This window comes from Megalobrama amblycephala, linkage group LG2 (genome assembly GCF_018812025.1).
Source record: "Megalobrama amblycephala isolate DHTTF-2021 linkage group LG2, ASM1881202v1, whole genome shotgun sequence".
In the NCBI taxonomy this organism is placed as follows: Eukaryota; Metazoa; Chordata; class Actinopteri; order Cypriniformes; family Xenocyprididae; genus Megalobrama; species Megalobrama amblycephala.
This window is the reverse complement of record NC_063045.1, coordinates 10,342,679-10,364,675: the sequence shown is the minus strand read 5'-3', so window position 1 is coordinate 10,364,675 and position 21,997 is coordinate 10,342,679. Positions and strand designations below refer to the sequence as shown.

The 21,997-nt window shown below is 42.8% G+C and overlaps 1 protein-coding gene across 2 annotated transcripts in view; it reads right to left on the bottom strand.

Annotated features, from left to right (window-relative positions):
* Positions 1–21,997, bottom strand: part of LOC125263519 (E3 ubiquitin-protein ligase TRIM21-like) — a 36,353-nt gene that overhangs the window by 2,729 nt on the left and 11,627 nt on the right. The window contains exons 2-4 of one of the 2 annotated variants that reach the window (XM_048182521.1): positions 19,285–19,410; positions 15,332–15,421; positions 15,137–15,208 (exon numbers count right to left, since the gene is read on the bottom strand). In XM_048182521.1, coding sequence (XP_048038478.1) covers positions 15,137–15,208; positions 15,332–15,421; positions 19,285–19,410 — 288 coding nt within the window. The remainder of the gene's footprint in view (positions 1–15,136; positions 15,209–15,331; positions 15,422–19,284; positions 19,411–21,997) is intronic. The other variant, XM_048182522.1, reaches the window with a different exon arrangement.

Genomic DNA, 21,997 nt, shown 5'->3' with positions numbered 1-21,997 from the left:
GGTCGCCAACTGCTTACTGAAGACTTCCTGGAATGCCTGGTATGCGAGGGGGATTTTGTGCTGCTTTGTGGCTGTAGGACTCTCGATGGAAGTGGAACACAGATTGACGTTGTGGAGCGCTGGTGGGTGGATTTTTAATGGATCGTAGGGAGTGTTTAAAGCAGTTGTCCCCCCACTGTTGGATCACACCAGTACTCCTGCAGACGAGAGGAAAGTGTCAGCCGTTGAGCCCTCCAGCACCAGGAACAACAACTTCTCCTGATGTAAAGATGCAATGTGCAGCGTCAAGGAAGGAATACAATGCCGAATGTGACCACGGCTCAGTGATTTTCCCAGGAAAGAATGCACATGTAGAACAGGGTTTCTTACCGAGATTAATTTTTCGCAGGAAGTTGAGTGACATGAAGTTACCAACGGCACCATCTATGAGGGCTTTTGCTGGAAGAAATTTTTGATGGGAGATTAACAATACATCAGTGTGAATGCACATTTAGTTTTAGTTTTGGTTTCACTTGCTCTGTGTCCAATAAAACAATCCACGTACTCCGTTTTCTGATAAAATATCTTCCTTTTATCTTGATTTTCAGTTAAATAAATCAAATAAAATTATAAAAGCAAAATATGATCTTAAATATTCAATGTCACGGATGCGGTAAAGAAAACATCTCGGTTACAAAGGTAACCCTCGTTCCCTGAAGGAGGGAACGGAGATGTACGTCGGACAGACCGACAAATAGGAATCTCGCTTGAGAGGCCAATCTACTTCGAGTATAACTAAAACGAGCCAATGCACATTGGCATGCAATCATATGCATCAGCTGCTCGCCTCGCAGCGCGGGTATATAATGAGCAGCAGGTGCGTTGCATCTTCAGGTTTTCGCTGAGGAGCTGAACCAATCAGGCGGCAGCATCAGCAGGACAATGACTGTGGCAACGGGACGTACATCTCCATTCCCTCCTTCAGGGAACGAGGGTTACCTTTGTAACCGAGACGTTCCCATTCAGTCGGTCACGTACGTCGGACAGACCGACGAATAGGAATCCCTACCAAAGCGCCACAGGAGCTGCCCTCTTCCAGCGCTCTGTTGTAAGCCACCTGAACCCCCTTGCCTGAGGACGGTGGGACAGGGCTAACACAGAGAGGGTCAATCACTCCTGTTCCCCAAAACCCATTCAGTGAGACTATTGGATAACGCTGGGAAAGCGTAGCCTTCCGTTTGGGAAAGGAACGCTGCGGAAGCTACATCCTTCCCCGAAGGAGTTATGTGGAGGAGTACATATGGACTAACCTTGTAGGTTGTACTACATATGGAAGAACTGGGGTGACTCCAACCCAACGAGGGTGGGTTCTCCCAGAGGGAAAGACACGGGCTTCGTTTAGGAGCAACCGTGGAACCAGCCATATGGGATCCCCGTAGGGTCACACATATGTAACCCAGCCTAAACCCGGTTCTCAGGGATACAACGGAGTATAGGCCTGGCGCCAGATGCTCCACCATGTCGGCTGCTGAAGGGTAACCGGAGGACTCAACAGGGTCTGCCCATAGGGACTCTCTGGAGCAAAGAGAGCGCATGTAGCGCAGCAAGCTGACACTAAGCCGGGGCCTCTCCGTGCCTCTGACCTGGCGAGAACACGGGAAGAGACCGGCTCGACGCGAAGGCTATAGTATCTAGCGAACGTGTTAGGTGTCGCCTAGCCCACAGCTCTACAAATGTCTGTTAGCGAGGCGCCACGAGCCAGCGCCCAGGAGGATGCTATACCTCTCGTGGAGTGAGCATGCAACCTGAGTGAGCAGGGCACGCCCTGAGCTTGGTAATCCAGGGCGATGGCATCCACAATCCAGTGGGCCATCCTCTGCTTGGAGACAGCCTTTCCCTTCTGCTGGCCTCCGTAACAGACAAAGAGCTGGTCTGAGGTCCTGAAGCTTTGAGTTCTGTCTATGTACAGTCGCAAGGCGCAAACTGGACAGAGCAAAGCCAGGGCTGGGTCTGCCTCCTCCAAGGGCAGCGCTTGCAGGCTCACTACCAGGTCCCTGAAGGGAGTGGTAGGAACCTTGGGCACATAGCCAGGCCGGGGTCTCAGTACCCCGTGGCTGTCACCCGGCCCGAACTCTAGGCACGATTCATCGACCGAAAATGCCTGCAGGTCCCCTACCCTCTTGATGGAGGCCAATGCAAGCAGCAGCAAAGTCTTCAGAGACAGAATCTTTAAGTCTGCTGATTGCAAGGGCTCAAAGGGAGCAATCTGAAGTGCTCGAAGCACCAGAGCAAGGTCCCAAGAGGGTAAGGAGGGAGGTCGAGGAGGATTTAACTGTCTCGCCCCCCTAAGGAACCTGACGACCAGGTCATGCTGACCAACAGTTTTGCCATCTATGTAGTCGTGGTAAGCGGAGATAGCAGCAGTGTGTGACTTTGAGGGTGGAAGGGGACAGCCTACGCTCCAACCTTTGCTGCAAGAAGGACAGCACAACTCTGATCGAGCATCTTCAGGGGTCTTCTCGGCGAGAAGAACACCACTCGACGAACAGGTTCCACTTCGAGGTGTAAGCACGTCTTGTAGACGGTGCACGTGCCGAAGTGATGGTGTTAAGTACCTCGGGGGGCAAGTCACCTAGAACCTCCGCGTCCCGTCCAGGGACCAGACATGGAGTTTCCAGAGGTCTGGACGCGGGTGCCAAAGAGTGCCCCGTCTCTGAGAAAGAAGGTCCTTCCTCAGAGGAATGGGCCAGGGAGGGGCTGTCGCGAGGAGTGAGAGTTCTGGGAAACAGGTCCGGTTGGGCCAATAGGGCGCAACTAACAGGACCTGCTCCTCGTCCTCCCTGACTTTGCACAGTGTCTGTGCAAGTAGGCTTACTGGGGGAAACGCGTCTGTCCCGAGTGTTCCCTCGGTCAGAGAATAAAACAGCTGGCAGTGAGAGGTTTCTGGTGAGGCAAACAGGTCTACCTGAGCCTCTCCGAACTCTCTCCAGATCAGCTGGACCACCTGGGGATGGAGTCGCCACTCTCCCGGCAGCGCAGCTCGTGAGAGCTCATCGGCCGCACGGTTGAGCCGGGAACATGAATGGCGCGAAGCGACCTCAGATGCTTCCGACTCCACAGGAGGAGATGGCGGGCGAGTTGCAACATGCGACGGGAGCGTAGACCACCTTGATGGTTGATGTACGCAACGGTCGCAGTGTTGTCCGTACCGACCAGTACATGCTTCCCCCGTAGCGGCCCTTTGAGGCAGCTCAGAGCAAGGCATACTGCAAGCAACTCGAGGCAGTTGATGTGCCACTGCAGAAGGGGTCCCATCCAAACCCCTGAAACTGCAAGCCCGTTGTACGTGGCACCCCAGCCGGTGGTCGAGGCATCTGTGAAAACCACAGCATGCCGGGACACCTGTTCTAGGGGCACTCCTGCCCAAAGAAACAAGGGGTCCGACCATGGCTGAAGGCTTGGCGACACTCCTGAGTGATTGCCACCCGGAACGTGCCGCGTTGCTACACCCATCTCGGGACTCGGCCGTGAAGCCAGTGTTGAAGCGGTCTCATATGAAGCAGACCGAGCGGTGTTACAGCCGCTGCGACCGCCATATGCCCCAGGAGCCTCTGAAAGTATTTCAGTGGGACTGCTGTCCTGCCGTTGAACGTATTCAGGCAGTTCAACACCGACTGAGCACGTTCCTCTGTGAGGCGTGCTATCTGTTCGACCGAATCCAACTCCATACCGAGAAAAGAGATTCTCTGCACCAGGGCGAGTTTGCTCTTTTCCCAGTTGACCTGAAGCCCCAACCGGTGGTCAAGGCATCTGTGAAAACCACAGCATGCCGGGACACCTGTTCTAGGGGCACTCCTGCCCAAAGAAACAAGGGGTCCGACCATGGGCTGAAGGCTTGGCGACACTCCTGAGTGATTGCCCAAATCCTTGTGTTCGCACAACTGATCCCGAGAATGTGCTAGAATGAGCCAGTCATCGAGATAGTTGAGGATGCGAACACCCTGTTCTCTCATGGGAACAAGGGCTCCCTCTACGACTTTCGTGAAGACGTGGGGAGACAGGGCCAGCCCGAAGGGTAGGACTCTGTACTGATATGCTCGTCCTTCGAACGCGAAACGCAGGAATTTTTGTTTTCGATTTGACTTACACGATTTAAAACCTGACATTCCAACGTTTCTTTAGACATAAGTCTATTTTTTTGTCATTAGTATTCACTAAGTTACAGTTCATTTTCTGAGAGCTATCAGGTTGGACTTCGTTCAGAGGGAGACGAGAGATCACGCATCATGTTAGTTTTCTTTATTTTACAAAAAGCACAACATTTTGTTTTTACTCTGAGTGTACACAAATAAAAGAAAACATTCTATAGTTTCAATTGATATATTACTTATGTCTCTATGACAAAAAATGACAGAGTATTTTAAGCCTGTTTTGCTGGAATGTGAAAAAATCCTGCAAAACGCGCAGGCACGTTAGCCGACTCCAGAGAGTTAAAAGAGTAAAGTTCCTAAAAGAGCTTACACAAGTAGAGCTTGCATATTTTTAAAGATGACATTCTACTTGTGTGCTTCTGGATTGGTCGTTTCCTGTCCTCACTGACGGCCACGATCACTGTTTCACATGTCTGGGCGCGTGCTGAAATGATGCTCGTGGGTGTTTCATGTTTTCATATGAGAACATGATCGCGTCGACACGCGGTCGTGACTCTTCTTTCTCCGGGAAGCTTGAGTCCCCTCTGTTGTTGGCCAGCTGCCGCTTGTGTGTAAAAGCACAGCCGCGGGTCTGCCCGACACTCTGGGGGACCGTGGAGATCAGTGAGAGCAAACCTCTCGCTCCTCTGCGTGTCGTGTGCCGTCGAGCTGTCGGGCTGCAGCGCAGGTTGTCACTGCAACCCAGCGCTCGCTCGGCGCTCTAGATGCGCGGTTCTCTTGCCTAATCTCCATTGTGGCACCCTCTCTGATGCACCAGAAGAGGTCTACTTTGCTGATATGGCTTGGGTGACATGAGGTTGAGGGGTTCCTTCGGGGAACCAACCCCCTAGGGCCCCTCCCTCTCTAGCGCATTACAAGCTGTGCAGTTTCTGGATTGGATTGCTGGTCCTTCTCAGAGGGGAACCTAGCATTTCATTCAGAGCTCCAGCTGAGGGTCAGACGTCGACTGCAGCATCGGAGAGAGTGCTGTTATGCTCTGGAAATGAGGGTGACGCTGCCCACTGTAATGGTGTGTGCTTATGCTGACTCAGATTCAGAGTTTACAGCCATGCTTTCCCGGGTGTTCCGGATGTGCATGGAAAACTTGGCAGTATGGAGGTATTTTGGTGCCATAAATATGGAACGCCAAATGTACCAAAATCTGGATACGTTTTTCCTCTCTCACTGCCCTCTTGGATGGGGTGGCTGTACACAGACCACTCCCACCCTGCATGTGAGGCCAAGGCACTCTATGCATGAGGGTAGTTCTGAGCCAGGGTTGAGCTTGTTGACTAACCGTGATCAAAGTCACGGCGCAGGCCCTCAGCCAGACGATGTCCACCTCAGTGGTCCAGAAGCGCCCCCTGGCTTACCTTGTGAGGTGCGAGAGGTTGTCAAGCTAAATGGGGGAGCATATACCTGTGGGTGGGGAACTCCTGGGCGGGGTATCTGTGTCGCCAGAGCCTGTGAAGGCTCCAGAACCGCCATGGCCTTCCAAGGCTCCAGAACCGCCATGGCCTTCCAAGGCTCCAGACCCACCATGGCCTGCTACAGCTCCTGACCCACCATGGCCTGCTACAGCTCCTGACCCGCCATGGCCGCCCACGGCTTCTGACCCGCTCTGGAGACCTCCGTGTCCGTCCGCTCCTCTCCCTGCACCTGCATGAGGTCTCCAGGGTGCCCACCCCCCTCCCCGGTTGTTCCATCCACAGCGCGAGGCCGCGCCTACTGGGAGGGGGAAGTACTGTCACAGTTCCCTGGTTTCCTGGACTCCATTTCCCAAGATCCTCCTGTCTCCACACCTGCACTCACTTCCTTGTCATCTCCCCATCATCACTCATCACCTGCACCTGGACTTCATTATCTGCACTCCCTTTATAATGGACTCACTCCTTTCACTCCTTGTCTGTCCTATTATTAGTTTAAAGTGTTTGGTTGTATGTTACTCTCCTTCGTTGTAAATAAATACTCTTACTTGTGGATTTCCGTGAACGTCTCATCTCTACTACAGCCAACCGTAACACACGGACACTACGTCCATATTTTTTTTACGGTCTATGATTTGTTCATTGGTTGCACTGCATTCATAAGTGCATTGCTTTGTGCATTTTTTTTTTTACATCTGTTTCATGTATGAGTAAATTGCATTTTAAATTTCTGTTTCTGTTGCATGCATATTTTAATAATTGCATGCATTTTTTGTACATTGGTTGTGCTCATTTATATTTTTGCACGCACTTGTATTTGTGTATCTTTTATGTGGATTTCCTTCTTGTTTGTTATGAGCATACTGCATTTGTGCAGAGGTGTAAAATATTTGAGTAAATGTAGTTAGTTACTGTACTTATCTTTTTGGCTACTTTGTAGTTGTACTGAGTATCAAAGATATTGGCAACTTTTACTCTCTACTTGACTACATTTTTGAACAAGTAAATGTACTTTTTACTCCACTACATTTGTGATAAGCAATGCAATTACACATTACATTTTTCATGGCACCTAACTTTTTCTGCAGGAGTTTGTTTCTGATATAAAGAAGTGATATCGCCATCTAAGGGCATTAAAGGTACTATATCTTGTGCGTTTTGCCTTTAATCACCCAAACTTGTCAACAAGGCTACTGTGAGTGCATTATCAGGTAATTGCTGATCACAGGTGTTTGATTTTTGAGATTAGGAAATTACTGCAGCTGGTGATGAGGCTCAAACCAGCACATCCAGTGGACTTTGACTATTTAATTTCACTTAACATTGTTTTATTTATCTGCTATATTGACAAGACCTTTTTGAAGGAAATTGGTTTACTTATGACCTTTTTGTGCCTTGAACTGAGGCTTGTAGATGTTTAAAGGGTTGTTGTGTCGACCTTGATTTATTGCAATATTGAGGTGTTCAGTTTTATTTTGATTTTAGAAAATAATCTTGATTTCTCATCTTACAAATCAATTGTTTCTTATTTTCACTGGCATGTCTCACGTGTTGAGGACTAGTGCATCTCTGAGCTTACATTCAGCATGAGTAAAATACTTAAGTACTGTTAAAATCAGATGCTTTAAGACTTTTACTGAAGTCATATTGGAGTTGGTTAACACCTCTGCATTTGTGTATCTGTTATGTGCATATGTGAATTACCTTTGTGCATATGTCATGTCATTTTAGCATGCATTTCAGGATTGATTCAGGATTTACAAATTTGTTTTGTTTTGCAGCCTAGACTTGAGTGATGAAGAATAGGTTGTTTGCAATCACATGGTTCTGGTGACGCGTGAATTTCGGGTGGAGGGCAAAAAGAATGAAAGAATGGAAAATTAGAACGGAAGAGATGGAGAAAAGTCTGTACTGTGCTGGTTTAGAAAGGTATAAACAGAAAATTTCAACATATGTTGGACGTGATCCTTATGTTATGAAGAGGAGAGATTTTTCTACTGAATTAAAAGCCTGCCATCAAGATATATATAGAGGATGTGAAGCTGCCGTCACGAGTTCTAGTTAAATTTGTTTATATTGCGCTGCCTTTCTGCAAGTGACATTAAGTGCTGTATTTTGATTTTCTGTCGTGATTGTGAAAAATGTTGCCATTGTAGGTAATTTCTGCTAAATCGAGAATTGCAATAGGAACTCACATCATCATTCAGGGAAAAAACTGGAGGGTGTAATACAATTTTCGCCTTTTCTACATGTGAAAACACATAGGAAAGCAGGTTGACGGGAAGATGCCATATAGCAAATCTAATAATGTCAGTTATTGAACCAGCTCAATAAAATAATCACATAGCTGAGTGTTTTTGAAAGTTTTGTATTTTGTTTTGGTTTAATAATTAACATTACATTTACATGTATGACACTTACCTGGATTGTGAATGATTATAACTTGCACACAGCCACTTCAAAACTGTTCACAAGCTTCTATGGGTTTGATTTTGGATGTCATTTGTTGAAATAAATACAAAAAATACAATGTGTCTGTGTCTGTTTGCTGAATGTGACCCTCCGATTCTCCTCCGTGGCCATATGGGAAAGTGAATATTTACAAAGACAACATTAAAACTAGTTACATTTACACCCTTCCAACAAAGAAATGGATCGACTGTCAGCTTCTTGCATTTTTTTTTTTTTTTTTTTTGGACATTTTCTACCATATGATGACTGAAACAGCAGTGTGTGATACTGCTCTCATGGTAAACAGATCAACATTGTGAACAGAATTCTTCAGAACTTAAGTGAAAACACCAAATGATCATGCAATAGGATAAAATAGCTTCTCTTCCCTGCAAACCATGAAGAATGTGAATATTTAACAAAGTCAAAAACAAACAAAAATAAAAGGTGACCACTTTTAAAGTTAAAAAATGATAAAAGTTATGTAAATGATAAAAGCTCCTTGTGGTTTCTCGGTTTGATTTAAGCAACCATAAATTATGCAAAACATAGGGATTTTGAGTTTGTGATAGCGATTCCTATATAGAAAATTCACCTCCTCCCCTCCAGCCACATTTTGCGCTACAGCAATGACGTCATGTGCAAACAACCTATGGTAACTAGGTGTCGCTGTGACCAAACTGATGTGGTGTGGTCAGAGTAAGGTGACAACAAAACATGCAAAATTTGGTGTCAATAGGGCAAAGCAGTGTAACGCTACAGCCTTTATAGTCATTTGGGCATCATGTCTCAATTTTGGTAGAGTGCTTTACGAAAACAGTTTTGTCTATCGACACGAAATTCATAACTTTTTTCCAGCATGGTCTGAAGGCAATCTGTCTTAAATTTGGTGAAAATCAAACTAATACTCTAGGAGGAGTTCGGAAAAGTAGTTTTTTTAAGAAAATCAAAATGGCGGACAGGAAGTTTGGCTGCACAATTGGTATCTATATTCTTGGCATGAACTAAGGAACAAGTCCAGTTTCATTACAATATGTTAAATTACTCAAAAGTAATTAGACTTTTTGTAAATTTCATTAACTTTAGACCTCAAGATGGCACTGCCCTGAAACTTTTTAAGTGTCGTCAGGTCGATTACGTCGAGTTTCGTAATTTGTAAAATGTAGCATTTTATGTCATAATACTGTATCGTAGTTAATGGCACTTTCATGTTTTCTTCTATTATAGCACCACCAAGAGGCACAATCAGAGTCTCCTCAGAGTGAGCCCATACATATGTGTCAAATTTGATGAAAATATTTCATTTTGTTTTGGAGTTATAGACGTTTATATGTATGAGCACATTATTACCCATGGACAACTTTGTTTGCATTTTATTGTCATTTACTCTCAATATTTTGACATTTGGCCTATAGCATATAGCCAACGACCTATGTTTCTGAATTTCCTACAGTGGTTTCAATTGGACGAACGGTTTCGAAGATATTTGCAAACGTTTTTTAAGTGCTAAATCACAACATTGCAGAAACCATAAGGCAAAAACGGGCATGTTTGACATCGTTGGACTCTGCAAGGATTCAGGAGCCTAAGAAGGTGTCACTCGTGAAAATACGTAACTGATTTTACCACTAGGTGGTGCTGGTCCAAAACTTCTCAGGCTCCTTCGGGGCATCGTGGTGATGACCCATACCAAGTTTCGTAACAATCCATTCATGTGTTCATAAAATACAGCATTTTAGTGCAAAATTCAAAATGACTGACAGCCAAACTGGTCCATAAGGTAAAATTGGATATCATTCGACTTGGCATGTCACCCCAAATCTAATGAGACCAAATGATGATTTTGTTGACAAACAGGAGTTAAAAGCAAAAACAGCCATTTTTCATATCCCCGCACCATCACATACTGCGCCGAAATGCAGCATGTAACCTCAGATCATGCTTGTGATGACATGCATTAAGTTTCCATGAAAATCTGAGCAATGCTCTAGGAGGACTCAGAAAAAGTATGTTTTTCAAAAAATTTAAAATGGCGGACAGATTGTCATGGTGGAAAATTATGTCATCGGGCTCAATCTAACGGAGCCCCGGACATGACATGCAGGAAAAAAAGTAGGCTAAATCGTGCGTACCATTTACTAATTCACTCCCTCGATTTGCTAAAACGTGCACACGATTTACTATTTCGTTCCTTCAATTCATAAATCATGTGCATGATTTATAAATTGAGGGAACAAAATAGTAAATTGTGCGCATGTTTTAGTAAATCGTGTGCACAAGGGAACAAATTTTGTTTCTTTGTTCTGAGCGGTTGCTAGTCGGTTGCTATGGTAACCTAGGTGGTTAGGCAGTTGCTAAGGTACTTAGGGTGGTTGCTAAGGTGTTACTAGGGTGTTCTGGGTGGTTGCTAGGCGATTACTATGGTAACCTGGGTGGTTGTTAGGGTGTTGTTATGTGGTTGGTAGTTGTCATAGATGGTTTCTATGGAGATTTTATAAAGTTCTTATCATGTTTTTAACCTGATTTAGCACTAAGCTAATTACTATTAGCATATAGCTATTTACAGCTAGCATGTGTAACATGTTGGATGTCCTGTTTGCTAGCATGTGTCAAAAGAGCCAACCGCCATGTCTATGATGTTCTGATGCAGAGATATAGGCCTTGCTATGGTACTCTGTTTGGTTGCTAGGGAGTGGCTTTGTATCTGCCAGTGATGATACTCCAAAGGCTGCTTGACAGTATGAATGATATAAACCAACCCTATGATGTTCAGATTTGAAGATATCCTTCTTTGGGCTTCGGTTGCTAGGGTGCTCTAAATGGTTGCTAAGGCATGGCTAGACTGTTAGCAGGCTTAAACTAATAGACTGCATGTGTGCCCAAGTCAAAAGAGCCAAACCCAAATGTCTCTATGATGCTCTGGTTCATTTTATCCCTCTCATCTATTTTCAATGTTAAGTCTATGATTCAGTCTATGAAAATAAATTTGGTTAATCAATTAATTAAATAAAATGCATTTAATAATCAACAATCAAATAAAATTTTGAAAATAAAACATTCAGCTATATAAGGAATTTTTATATAAACTTTTAATATAATTGTTTCTACTCCAATTTGTTGGTTAAATATAAACATTTAAATGATGGCGGTATACTTAACATACATTAATGAAGACAACAACAGGTTAATTCAAAATATAATGAATATACAGTTCTGTAAATTAAATGCTATTTTAGGGTTAATTCTATCTTACTATCCAGTTTATGGTCATTGAATGGCTTTTCTGAGGTAAATGTGGCGTTATTCTCAAGCTGTTTTATTGTCATCTTTCCGCGGTTGAAACACTGATTGATCAATTACGCAATAGTTTAAAATGCAATAGTTTGATATGCGATACATTTTGGAAAATTGTTCTGTATCTTTCAACATTCTTTCTGCTGTTTATTCATGTTTAGTTGCTGCTGTAATAGTAGTAAAGACTAAAGAGGAAGAGATGATTAGTTCACGCTTGATCTTCGCAATGTCTGAGCTGAGCCTGAGGCACTATGGAAGAAATTGTTTTCCATCACTGAACAATAAAAAAGGTAACCGCAAAATTATCTCTCAATTTTGTGTGGAATAATAATAATAAGTTTGCAAGAGAACACTAATGATGCTTTGCCACAGGCAAGCACCATTAATAATAGGAATGCCAACAATTACAATAGGTGTCTTCGCACCTTCGGTGCTTGGCCCCTAAATATGCAATATTCTACCACTATGTTAAAATTTAGAGGGTTTTCTGTTAAATGAGACCATTTTTTTATCCATTTACTCCAATGTATATGAGTAGAGTGCTCTTCTAAATTCAGGTATGCCCAATTCTTTCAGAAATCAATAATGGTAAAAGTACACTTAAGGGGGTCACACACCAGACGAGAAGCTCAGCACCGCGCCGTGTCACATCTCGGACAACTCACAAGTATCGCACACCGGATGCGCATTATATACGTGCAAGCTCAATTTTGAATCGGCTCCTGATATTAGAGCTGCATGATGGGAGAGTTTTATGCCAACAGGGAAACGTTACATATGCCTATGCTTTAATATTTCGCACTGAGGTTAGCGTACATGGAAAAATGGCACAACAAAGCAAAATGAAAGAAAAGGCTACGTTTTTTATACATTTATAGATGTTATTCAAGCTGTTAAACTAAGGGTAACACTTTATAATAACTGCACACTATGAAGCATTAGTTAAGCATTAGTTAATAGTTATTTCATCACTTATAAAGCATTAATAGACATTAGTAAGTAGTTTATAAATACAGCTATAATTGCTTTATTCTTGATTTATAAGCATATCTATAATGTGTTTAATAATTGTATTTTCATACTTTATTAATAATCAATTTATCATTTCTAAATTAAGTATTACATTATTTACAAACCAGTTATTTAGGAGTTGTCAGTTCATTTAGTAAGTGTAAGTAAATGATTAATAAACTATTTAAACATTCATTTATACATCTTATTATTTAGACACATAGTAATAGTTACTTAGTGTGTTAGTAAATGTTTTATTAGCACATATTCCTACTGCAATTCATGATTAATTCAGGTAGTTATAAAACATTTAGAAGTAGTCAGTTAACTATTTTTGTGAGCTCATCTAAAGTGAGGACTATTTATGCTTTGTAAAGCTTTTATAAATGAGATTTAAAGGTTCAGTGATCTTCTGCACTGCTGTTCTCTAATGTTTTAAAGTTAGTACCGAGGTAGTTTTGACACTAGGAATATGTTAATAAAGCATTTATTAACACACTGAGTAACTAATACTATATGTCTAAATAATAAGATGCATAAATGTACGTTTAAATATTTTATTAATCATTTACCTACACTTCCTAAATGATCTTATGAACCACTGACAACTCCTAAATTACTGGTTTGTGAATAATGTAATACATAATTTAGAAATGATAAATTGATCATTAATAAAGTATGAAAATACAATTATTAAACTCATTATAGATATGCTTATAAATCAAGAACAAAGCATTTATAGCTGTATTTATAAATGGCTTACTAATGTCTACTAATGTTTTATAAATGATGAATTAACTATTTACTAATGCTTCACTAATGCTTCATAGCGTGAGTTATTCTAAAGTGTTACCAAACTAAGAATGTAAAACTAATGTATCTTGGAGCACAGAGTGAAGTCAGTATGTACATTAACGATGAGAGAAATGTAAATATAATATATGTGACGAGCAGGGCGGGTGAGAGCCGTGAGGGAACGACGCGAGGCTGGTGACACGAGAGATAATGAGCTCCACCTGCGAGGCGCACCGGTGCTGCGAGGCACACCAGTCTCTCACGGAGGAGCTCCGGAAGCATAAAAGGAGGAGCGATAACAGTGAAAGACGAGAGAGGACCAGGCCTGGACTTTATTTTATGTTTTATTATGTCTGTGTGGCTGGCAGACGTCCGAGAGGGTCTGCCGGCATTACTTTAGTTTTGTTCTTTGTTTATTTTATATTAAAGTTTGCTTCTTCCTTATCAACGAACTGTATTACATTGGTGCCGAAACCCAGGAGGACGGAGGGACATGCTGTTGAAGAGCCCTCGCTGCTAAGGGGGATCGCGGTGCTGCAGAGGTCGGGCAGCGCGGGAGTAAAGACCGCGAGAGGCTGCCCGTGGCGGTGGTGCTGGAGCCTAGTGACAGGTGGGACGGAGAGCTCGATGCCATGCTCCTGGGATGAGGTGGGGTGGCTGCCATCCAGGAGGGAGCGGAGGACTCGCTGCCGGTTGCCCTCAGCCAGAGGAGCCATCGACGGCCGCCAGGGGGCGGAGGAGGATCGGGCCATCCACCGAGCGTCCAGTACCATCGCATGGCACCACGAGGAAAAGCCTCTTGGCTGGCTGAGGACTGAGCGGCAGTGTGTCTGGGAACCGGAACAAGAATTTTTTTTTTCTCTCTTTTTCCTCTCTTCCCTCTCTCGTTCTGCCGCTTCCTGTGCTTCCTTCTCCTTTCTCTCGTCTCGTCTGTCCTTACCCCCAGGTGCTGCGGCCGCCGAGACAGGCCCTGGGGGGGAGTAAGCGCCATCTCGGGGGTACCCCCCGGCCTGCGAGGGGCGATGGGGGTATGTGACAAGCAGGGCGGGGGAGATAATGAACTCCACCTGCGAGGCACACCGGCCTTGTGTCTCTCACAGAGGAGCTCCGGAAGCATAAAAGGAGGAGCGACGACAGTGAAGGACGAGAGAGGACCAGGCCTGGACTTTATTTTATGTTTTATTATGTTTGTGTGGCCGGCAGATGTCCGCGAGGGTCTGCCGGCATTACTTTTGTTTTGTTCTTTGTTTATTTTATATTAAAGTTTGTTTCAACGTACGCTGGTTCCCGCCTCCTTCTTCATTATCTAATTTTCTAATCTTCCTTTTTGAATTTTAAAGACGTGGCGCGGTGCTGCGCAGCACTGAGCTTCGCGTCCGGTGTGTGACACCCTTTAGAGACACCAATGCCTCTTTTCAGCTAAATCTCAATAACTTTTGTTTAGGAGATATCAAGTAGATTATTTTTTCCCTGTTTACTGTCACCTAGTGGAATCAAAAGAAGCTTTCTCCCGGTGTATAGACTAAATAGGTCCTAAATTACAGACTCTCAAATAAAAAATCAATAAAAAAACTATTAAAATCTGACTTTTCATCTGTGTTTATCATAAAATTGTGAAAATACAATAAAATATATACAATATCCCACCACTGTGTAAAAATTATGAGGATTTTCTGTAAAATGAGACCATTTTCATAAATTTACTCCAATGTATATGGGTAGGGCACTCTTTTAAATTTAGATATGCCTAATTATCTAAAAAATCCAAAATATGCTGCAGAGCGGAAGAGTTAAAAAGTCCCCAAGACAGACATTTTGTTGTATTTTTGCATGCATTTGTTCATTTAAACTCTTTCTTCATGGCTGATGAAAAGACAATTAAATAGGAAAAACTAGAAGCCATTTAGAAAACTGAAGTCAGAACAGAAGACTATGGCATTTTTAAATGCTCAAAAAATTAATGAAAATGTCAAATAAAAGCCAACTCACCAACATAAGGTAGAAGCTGTTCTCTAACACTGGTGTAGTTGGTTCTAAGTCCCTCTTGTTCTCTTATCATAACTTGAAGAAAATAGGGAAAAAAGCAGATAAAGTTACTCACATGGTAAGTTCAGTGAACACTCAACTCTTGTAATGAAACATGTCTGTGCTCTAATGTTTATAAAAAATATATAGTTTTCTCACCTGTGCTGTTGATCACTTGAGCTGCAAGTTGTTTTGAAACCATTATGTGCTGCTCATTCAGTGTTTCAAAATCAGCAAGCTTATTATTATCTGATTAAGACAAAAGCAACAGTGGAAAATATGTTTTTTTTGTTTCGTTTTGTTTGTTTTTTATGAAAGTCCATATCATGCATACTTAAAGTTGGAATGAAATCAAAATGGACCCCATTTACTTTGTTATTGTATATTACTAGTCTTGTGGTGAACAAATAATCAGTGCAAGTTAATACACAAAAAAAAAATAGTTTGTCTTGGTAATCTTTAATCAAGAAAACTTACTTTCACTTGAGAGACCAATCCACTTGGAGTCTAACTAAATGAGTCAATGCACATTGGCATATGATTTTTGCCTCGCGGCGCGAGTATGTAATGAGCAACAGGTGCTTCGCATCTTTGCATTTTGCTTTGGAGCCGAATGGTACGGTTCTCTGAGCAAATCCAACAGCTGTTTTCACAGCTATCTCACTATTTTGAGAGTGCGCGCTGCAGGTTGTATTCTTGCTGGCGGTGCCGCACTTTCAATGAGCTGTGAGCAAGCAGTAGACTGAGTTCAACAAGTGGACTGCACTATTCCCCACCGCTGGTGGTGTCACGATCACCTCCTTGTTCGCTTCAGCACCAGTAAGAGAGCAAAATTTTCCCTAATAGAGCCTACACGGCTGTGTCTTTTTCAAGACGTCTTTTCACCCATGTGTTTCTTGAAACGGTCATCACCTGGCACCGGCTGACAGTCATGATTGTTGTCTCTCGTGCCTGGGAATTAAGCACACTGAGGCTGCTTTCATGGATAAGTCATGTACCCATTGCGGGAGGATGACCATCAGAGTGTTTTGGTCGAGACTTGAGGAGTCCCTTCACCTATTCCCTGATCTAATTACTTTTCTGGAGGGAATCAGAAAAGGGCTACTTCACCTAATAGCATTGGTGACCTGAGGATCACAGTGAGGGCTTTCCCACTGAGTAACCAATCTCTGTGGGCCCCTAACTCCTCTAGCACACCTGCTGTAGAAAGGCTTACAGAGCTTACAGAGCCTGTGGGGAAACTGCCTCTGGGGTTATGCAGGACCTTTATGAAGGTCACAGAGGCTGCCATTGTTCCGCTCAGAGAATGCAGCTTCCACGTTCTCTTCGCGATGACTGGCTAATACTGGCCTAGTCACAAGAGCAGTTGTGCAAACACAAGGATATGGTGCTCCGTCACCTCAGCCTGTTGGAACTTTGGGTCAACCTGGACAAGAGCAAACTCTCCCCTGTGCAGAGGATATCTTGGTATGGAGCTGGACTCGTCAGCCAGACAGCATGCCTCACAGAGGAGCATGTCCAGTCACTGTTAAACTGCTTGAATTCATTCAAATGCAAGACAGCAGGGCTGCTGAAATAACTGAAGTTATTTCAGAGGCTCCTGGGGCATAAGACATCCACAGCCGCAGTAATTCCACTCAGATTGCTTCATATGAGGCCGCTTCAGCACTGACTTCAAGCCCAAGTCCCGAGAAGGGCATGGCACTGCGGCACGCACCGGGTTTCTATCACCCCGTCTTGTCTCCAAACCTTCAGTCTGTGGTCGGACACTTCGTTTCTATGGGTGTGAGTTACCCTAAAACAAGTGTCCAGGCATGTTGTGGTTTTCACGGATACCTCTGCCAACCGGCTGAGCGAAAGCTGTCTCCCTCCACCCTCAAAGTATATGTTGCCGTTATCGCCGCACATCATGATATGGTCGATGGTAAGTCTCTAGGGAAGCAAGGCCTGATCATCAGTTTCCTCAGGGGGTGAGAAGTTTCATTCCTCTTCGCCCTCACTCTATACCCTCTTGGGATTTATCTCTGGTGCTTAGCGCACTTCAGAGATTCCCCTCTGAACCTCTGCAATCAGTAAAGTTGAAAACTCTGTCTATAAAGACAGTTCTCCTAGTTGCACTGGCTTCTATCAAGAGGGTAGGGGACCTGCAAGCATTTCCAGTAATGATTCATGCCTGTGCCTGCATATGTGCCCAAGGTGCCCACAACTCCATTTAGGGATTAGGTGATGAACCTGCAAGCGCTGCCCTCGAAGGAGGCAGACCTTGCTCTAGCTTTACTCTGTCCTGTTCGCGTTTTGTGCATATACATGGATCAAACCGAGAAGATTTTAAATTGAGCAGTTCATTCATAAATATGTAAGATCACTGTGGAAATACAAACTGGAAGTCAAAAGACAGTGCTGAAAACAGGCAGAGCTACATAAGGTCTATAGCCTTTGTGCAGAACCAGTTTCCTCCCTTTTACTCGCCATAAGTGAGTGATCCCTGCAACGATCTCATGTGTAATCTCCTCTGCTTTTTATGAGCCCTCTCTTTCCCTTGACAGAGTTTGCCCTGCCATCTCTGCCAGGTGTAGTCCCCTCCCTAACTAGGCCGGGGTCACCTCAGAGAAATCTCTCCATACTGCCTAAATCGGTCCATAAGTGTAACTTCCATATAGTACCTTTCTTTGGGCAGAATGTGGCTTCCGCAGCATTCTTTTTTTTATCCAATAGTCTCAGTGAGACTATTTGTAACCCAAATGTAACCCTCGTTCCCTGAAGGAGGGAATGGAGAGGTTACATCCTGTTACATCCCAGGATGTTCTGATATCAATTGTTGTGAGAAAGTGCTTGTGTGCCTTTTGTTGTGCTCTCTCTTTCTCTCCCTCAAACTCTCATTAAGGCTAACTAACATCAGCTGCAACTTGTTGTGAGCATGCCTGAGTCTGAGCAGAGGAGTATAAATGGTGCACTCAGAAGATCCTATGTGGAGGAACACTTCTCCCCAGCTTTATACTGGAAATTGTCTTTGTTTGTGTACACTAATTGAGAATCAGTGTTTAACTTTGAGTTTGGAGTGGGACCTATACTCATTTGCTGTGTGCCAGCAATGGTTCCTTAAGGCTGATTTATACTTTTGTGTCAGACCTACGCTGGAGCCTTTGCGCCCCGCAGGCTATGCGTCTGTTTTCATTTATACTTCTGTGTTGTTGTCTGCGTCGATGTGCATGCAGACCACTAGTAAGCAGTGTCCGTGGTAATGTTGAGTATCAAGGAAAAAGCCGAAGAAGAAGCAGCTTATCATGTACATTGTCAGAGAAGCTTACAAATTGAAATGGCAGAGAAACGACAAATAGGTAACGACTTTTGTTCCCGTTTGACTGCATGTGTCCCCTGAAACCTATGGAAGTTGGAAACGCTCGCTCTTCTCCTATTGCTACGCGCCAGTTTTTTGACCCGTGAGAGGGATTCTAGCAGACCAATCACAGCACTTGTGGTCTGCATAAAATTGACACGTTGTTACATTTTTGAAGAGGTGCACATCAGGCTACGTCGTAAGATACACGTGGTACAAACAGCCTACGCCGTAGCTACGCATACACACGATGCAGAAGTATAAATCAGCCTTTAGTTTGCCTACCAGTTTATCCTTGTGAAGGTAATTAAAAGGTATTGAACCCTTCTATTGTTGACTTTTTACCTGTTGGTAACTAAAAGGTATTGTATCACTTCTTATTACCTCTGTTTGCTAGTTTATGGTTCATTGGGAAATGTACGGGGAGAGTGCCTTTTTATTTTGTGTGTAATATTTTCTCCTGATTTTGGTTAGAGAGGAAGCTCAGGGAAGTTTTTGTTGATTTTAATCTTTGTTTTTATTCAGGGTAGGTAGTTCCTCTAAACCTTAGTTATCTTCTCTTCTGTTTATTATTTTAAACCATACTCTCTCCTGAAGATTTGTTCCCACATTTTTGTTAAGCTTTATGGTATATGAATAAATAAAAATACTTTTCCTTAAAATTATGTTTTGCAAGCTATAATGATGTGACTACACTGAGATGAAGTAGAAGTAATTACTGTATGTCAGTCAATGCACTTTGAACATAGCAAATATCCTTATCGGTTATACTCACAAATCATCCAGAGAGCGCAGAGACCCCCGAGAGCAAAAACAAGAGCCAAACCCAGAAGAGTCAGAAGACCTTTAGTCCACTTAGAGGGACTGACTTTCTTCTTACTTTCCAGTTCAGTGAAATTACCTGTGGTTAGAAATTTGATGAAAAAAATAATAATAAAATTAATTAAAAAAAAAAAAAATATATATATATATATATATATATATATATATATATATATATATATATATATATATATATATATAAAATTTCTGAACCCTTGAATCATTGCAGCATTTCTGTCTGGAACTATTTCTAAATTTACACTGGGTTTATTTCTGATTTTTTTTTTTTTTTTTTTCAGAATATATTTTCAACACATTGACCCAACCAGATATTTTAATAATTGTATTGTAGAACTCTGTTCAACCTTTCAGTTAAAATCTACCTTCATTGATGACTCTTGTCTAAATGTGTTTACTGGTGTGTTTTTGATATAATCACTGTTACCCAAAAAATATGAAAAAATGTATTGAAATTTTTGATTAAAGGATATAATTCACAAGTTTCAAATTGGATTTTTTAAAATAAAACATACAAAACCACTGCTAGAGAAATCAAGCATTTGTGTAATTAAATATCTGACGTTAAAGCACGTGCAGCCGCTCTTGAAAAACTGTGCAGAATGAACCAGCCGTCTGCTCTCGAATCACTCTCGCTGTACTTTGCCAGCATTCTCTGACAGACAGAGTGTGCTTTGAGGAGAGCCAGGCCCTCATCTGGACTGAGTCGAACACTGCGCCCAGGAAGGCAATTTGCCTGCTGGGAGACAATGAGCCCTTGACAGGGTTGATTCTGAGTCCCAGGCATTGCAAATGGCTAAGGAGCACAGCCCTGTGAGGAGTCAGTTCAGCCACTGACTGGGCCAAAATGAGCCAGTCACACCTATCTCAGGAGAGAGAGCCTCATTCATGCACTTAGTGTGTGGTGCCAGGGAAAGCCCAAATGAAAGGACGGTGTATTGGTAGGCCATCCCCTCAAAGGCGAATCTCAAGAATGTATGCATCTTTCAGATGCACGTTTTATTGTTTTTATAACCCATTTTGACACGCCGGGGGATGGCTTCCCATTCCTCAGCCCGGGTGGCCAGGGGTTGAATAAATTTGAGAGACAGCCCGCCGCTCTGAGGTGGGGGGCAGATGCCCGTGGTTTGTGGAAGAGGAAAAGTGCTCTTTTTCTGAAAATGTTTGTGTTTCATTTTGTTCGCTATAGCAGCGATATTTTGCATGGAAAGTGAACAGAAATGGGCCCACTGGCAACAGTTAAAACACTTCCTCCAACAGCTGAAACTAAACAGGGTGTTGTGAGGGAAAGACAAGGATTTTTTCTGCAGATCAGGACTGCTTCTGAGGCGCAGGGTCCAGCACAACCTTCGGCGCAAAGTGATTTGCAGAGTGGGGGCACTGTCGAGACTAAGGCGCAGGACTGGGCTGAGTACTCGCACACACTGGTCTGGAAGGCTGCTGAGTGGATGTTGTCTTTTAGTAACTCGAGGTAGCTGAGCTGGAGCGCTTTGGGAGGAAGTGATGCATGACTTCTGGGCCTCAGAGGCACCACCTGGTCATATGTTTCCTTCATTCTTTGTAAAATTCTGTTAAACTAGTATGCCTAAAGTATGCCTATTTCTGAATATATTAGTCTACTGTATCGTATTGAACACGCATATTTCTAAGCTCTATAAATTATCAAAATGACCTATAGTTTGATGAAAAACCTGTTGTACAGAATCTACTTCATGCCTTCTGTCCTCTGATAGTTCATAGGACTTTTTTTTAATCAAGTAAAATCTTTTTTGCTGTGAAATCTTTATTGGCTTTTATAAAAGATTACAGGACTGAAACAACTTGGGTTCACTTAAATATTCAGACACAATTTTTTTTTAATGTTAAAAATAAAAAATATATATTTTTAATGCAAATGTCAAATGTGACACAACTGGCCTTTGGGAACATTTATTTGTTGTTTTCTCAATTATCATTGATTTGCAATGAACTGCATATATGAGCCATAAAAACCTGATGTTTGAAATATGATATTCAACAAAAACACATGCATGTACTGTGCAAAAGTCTTAGGCACGTTAATATTTTCACACAAAACATGGTTTTAAGCCAGTTATTATATCTTTTGCTGTCGTGTGTCAGTAGGAAATATCAGTTTACATTTCCAAACATTCATTTTGCCATTAATTGTAATAATCCAGACAGTGAGAGATTTTTGTATGCACAAGGAATCTGCCAACAGCCGGAATGATCTGATCTCACCATCTTCGAGTCCATCTGTGATTACATGAAGAAACAGAAAAAAAAAAAAAAAAAAAAACTGAGACTGTGGCAACATCTCCAGTGTTGCAATGGAACGTTCTATTAAGTTTCGCTTCTTGTTAGTGTATATTCTTTGGCGCCCAGCAGCGGCCCTGCGTTTCTGCCATTTTGTGGTGAAAGCGAGTCGTCAGTCCACTAGATTCTATGGCAAGATCAGCTGCTTTGTTAAAAAAAAATGTACATTAAAGCTAAAATCCAACCTGAATGATGACAACACAGAATAAAATACTATCTCTAGTGATCATCAAATCCTTTTAACAGTTTATTTTACAGACTTTGTGTTTAAATCTTCCACTTTTTTCCACAAAACCTTTGCTCTCTAGAAACTCAGTCAGTTTGGGTTAAAA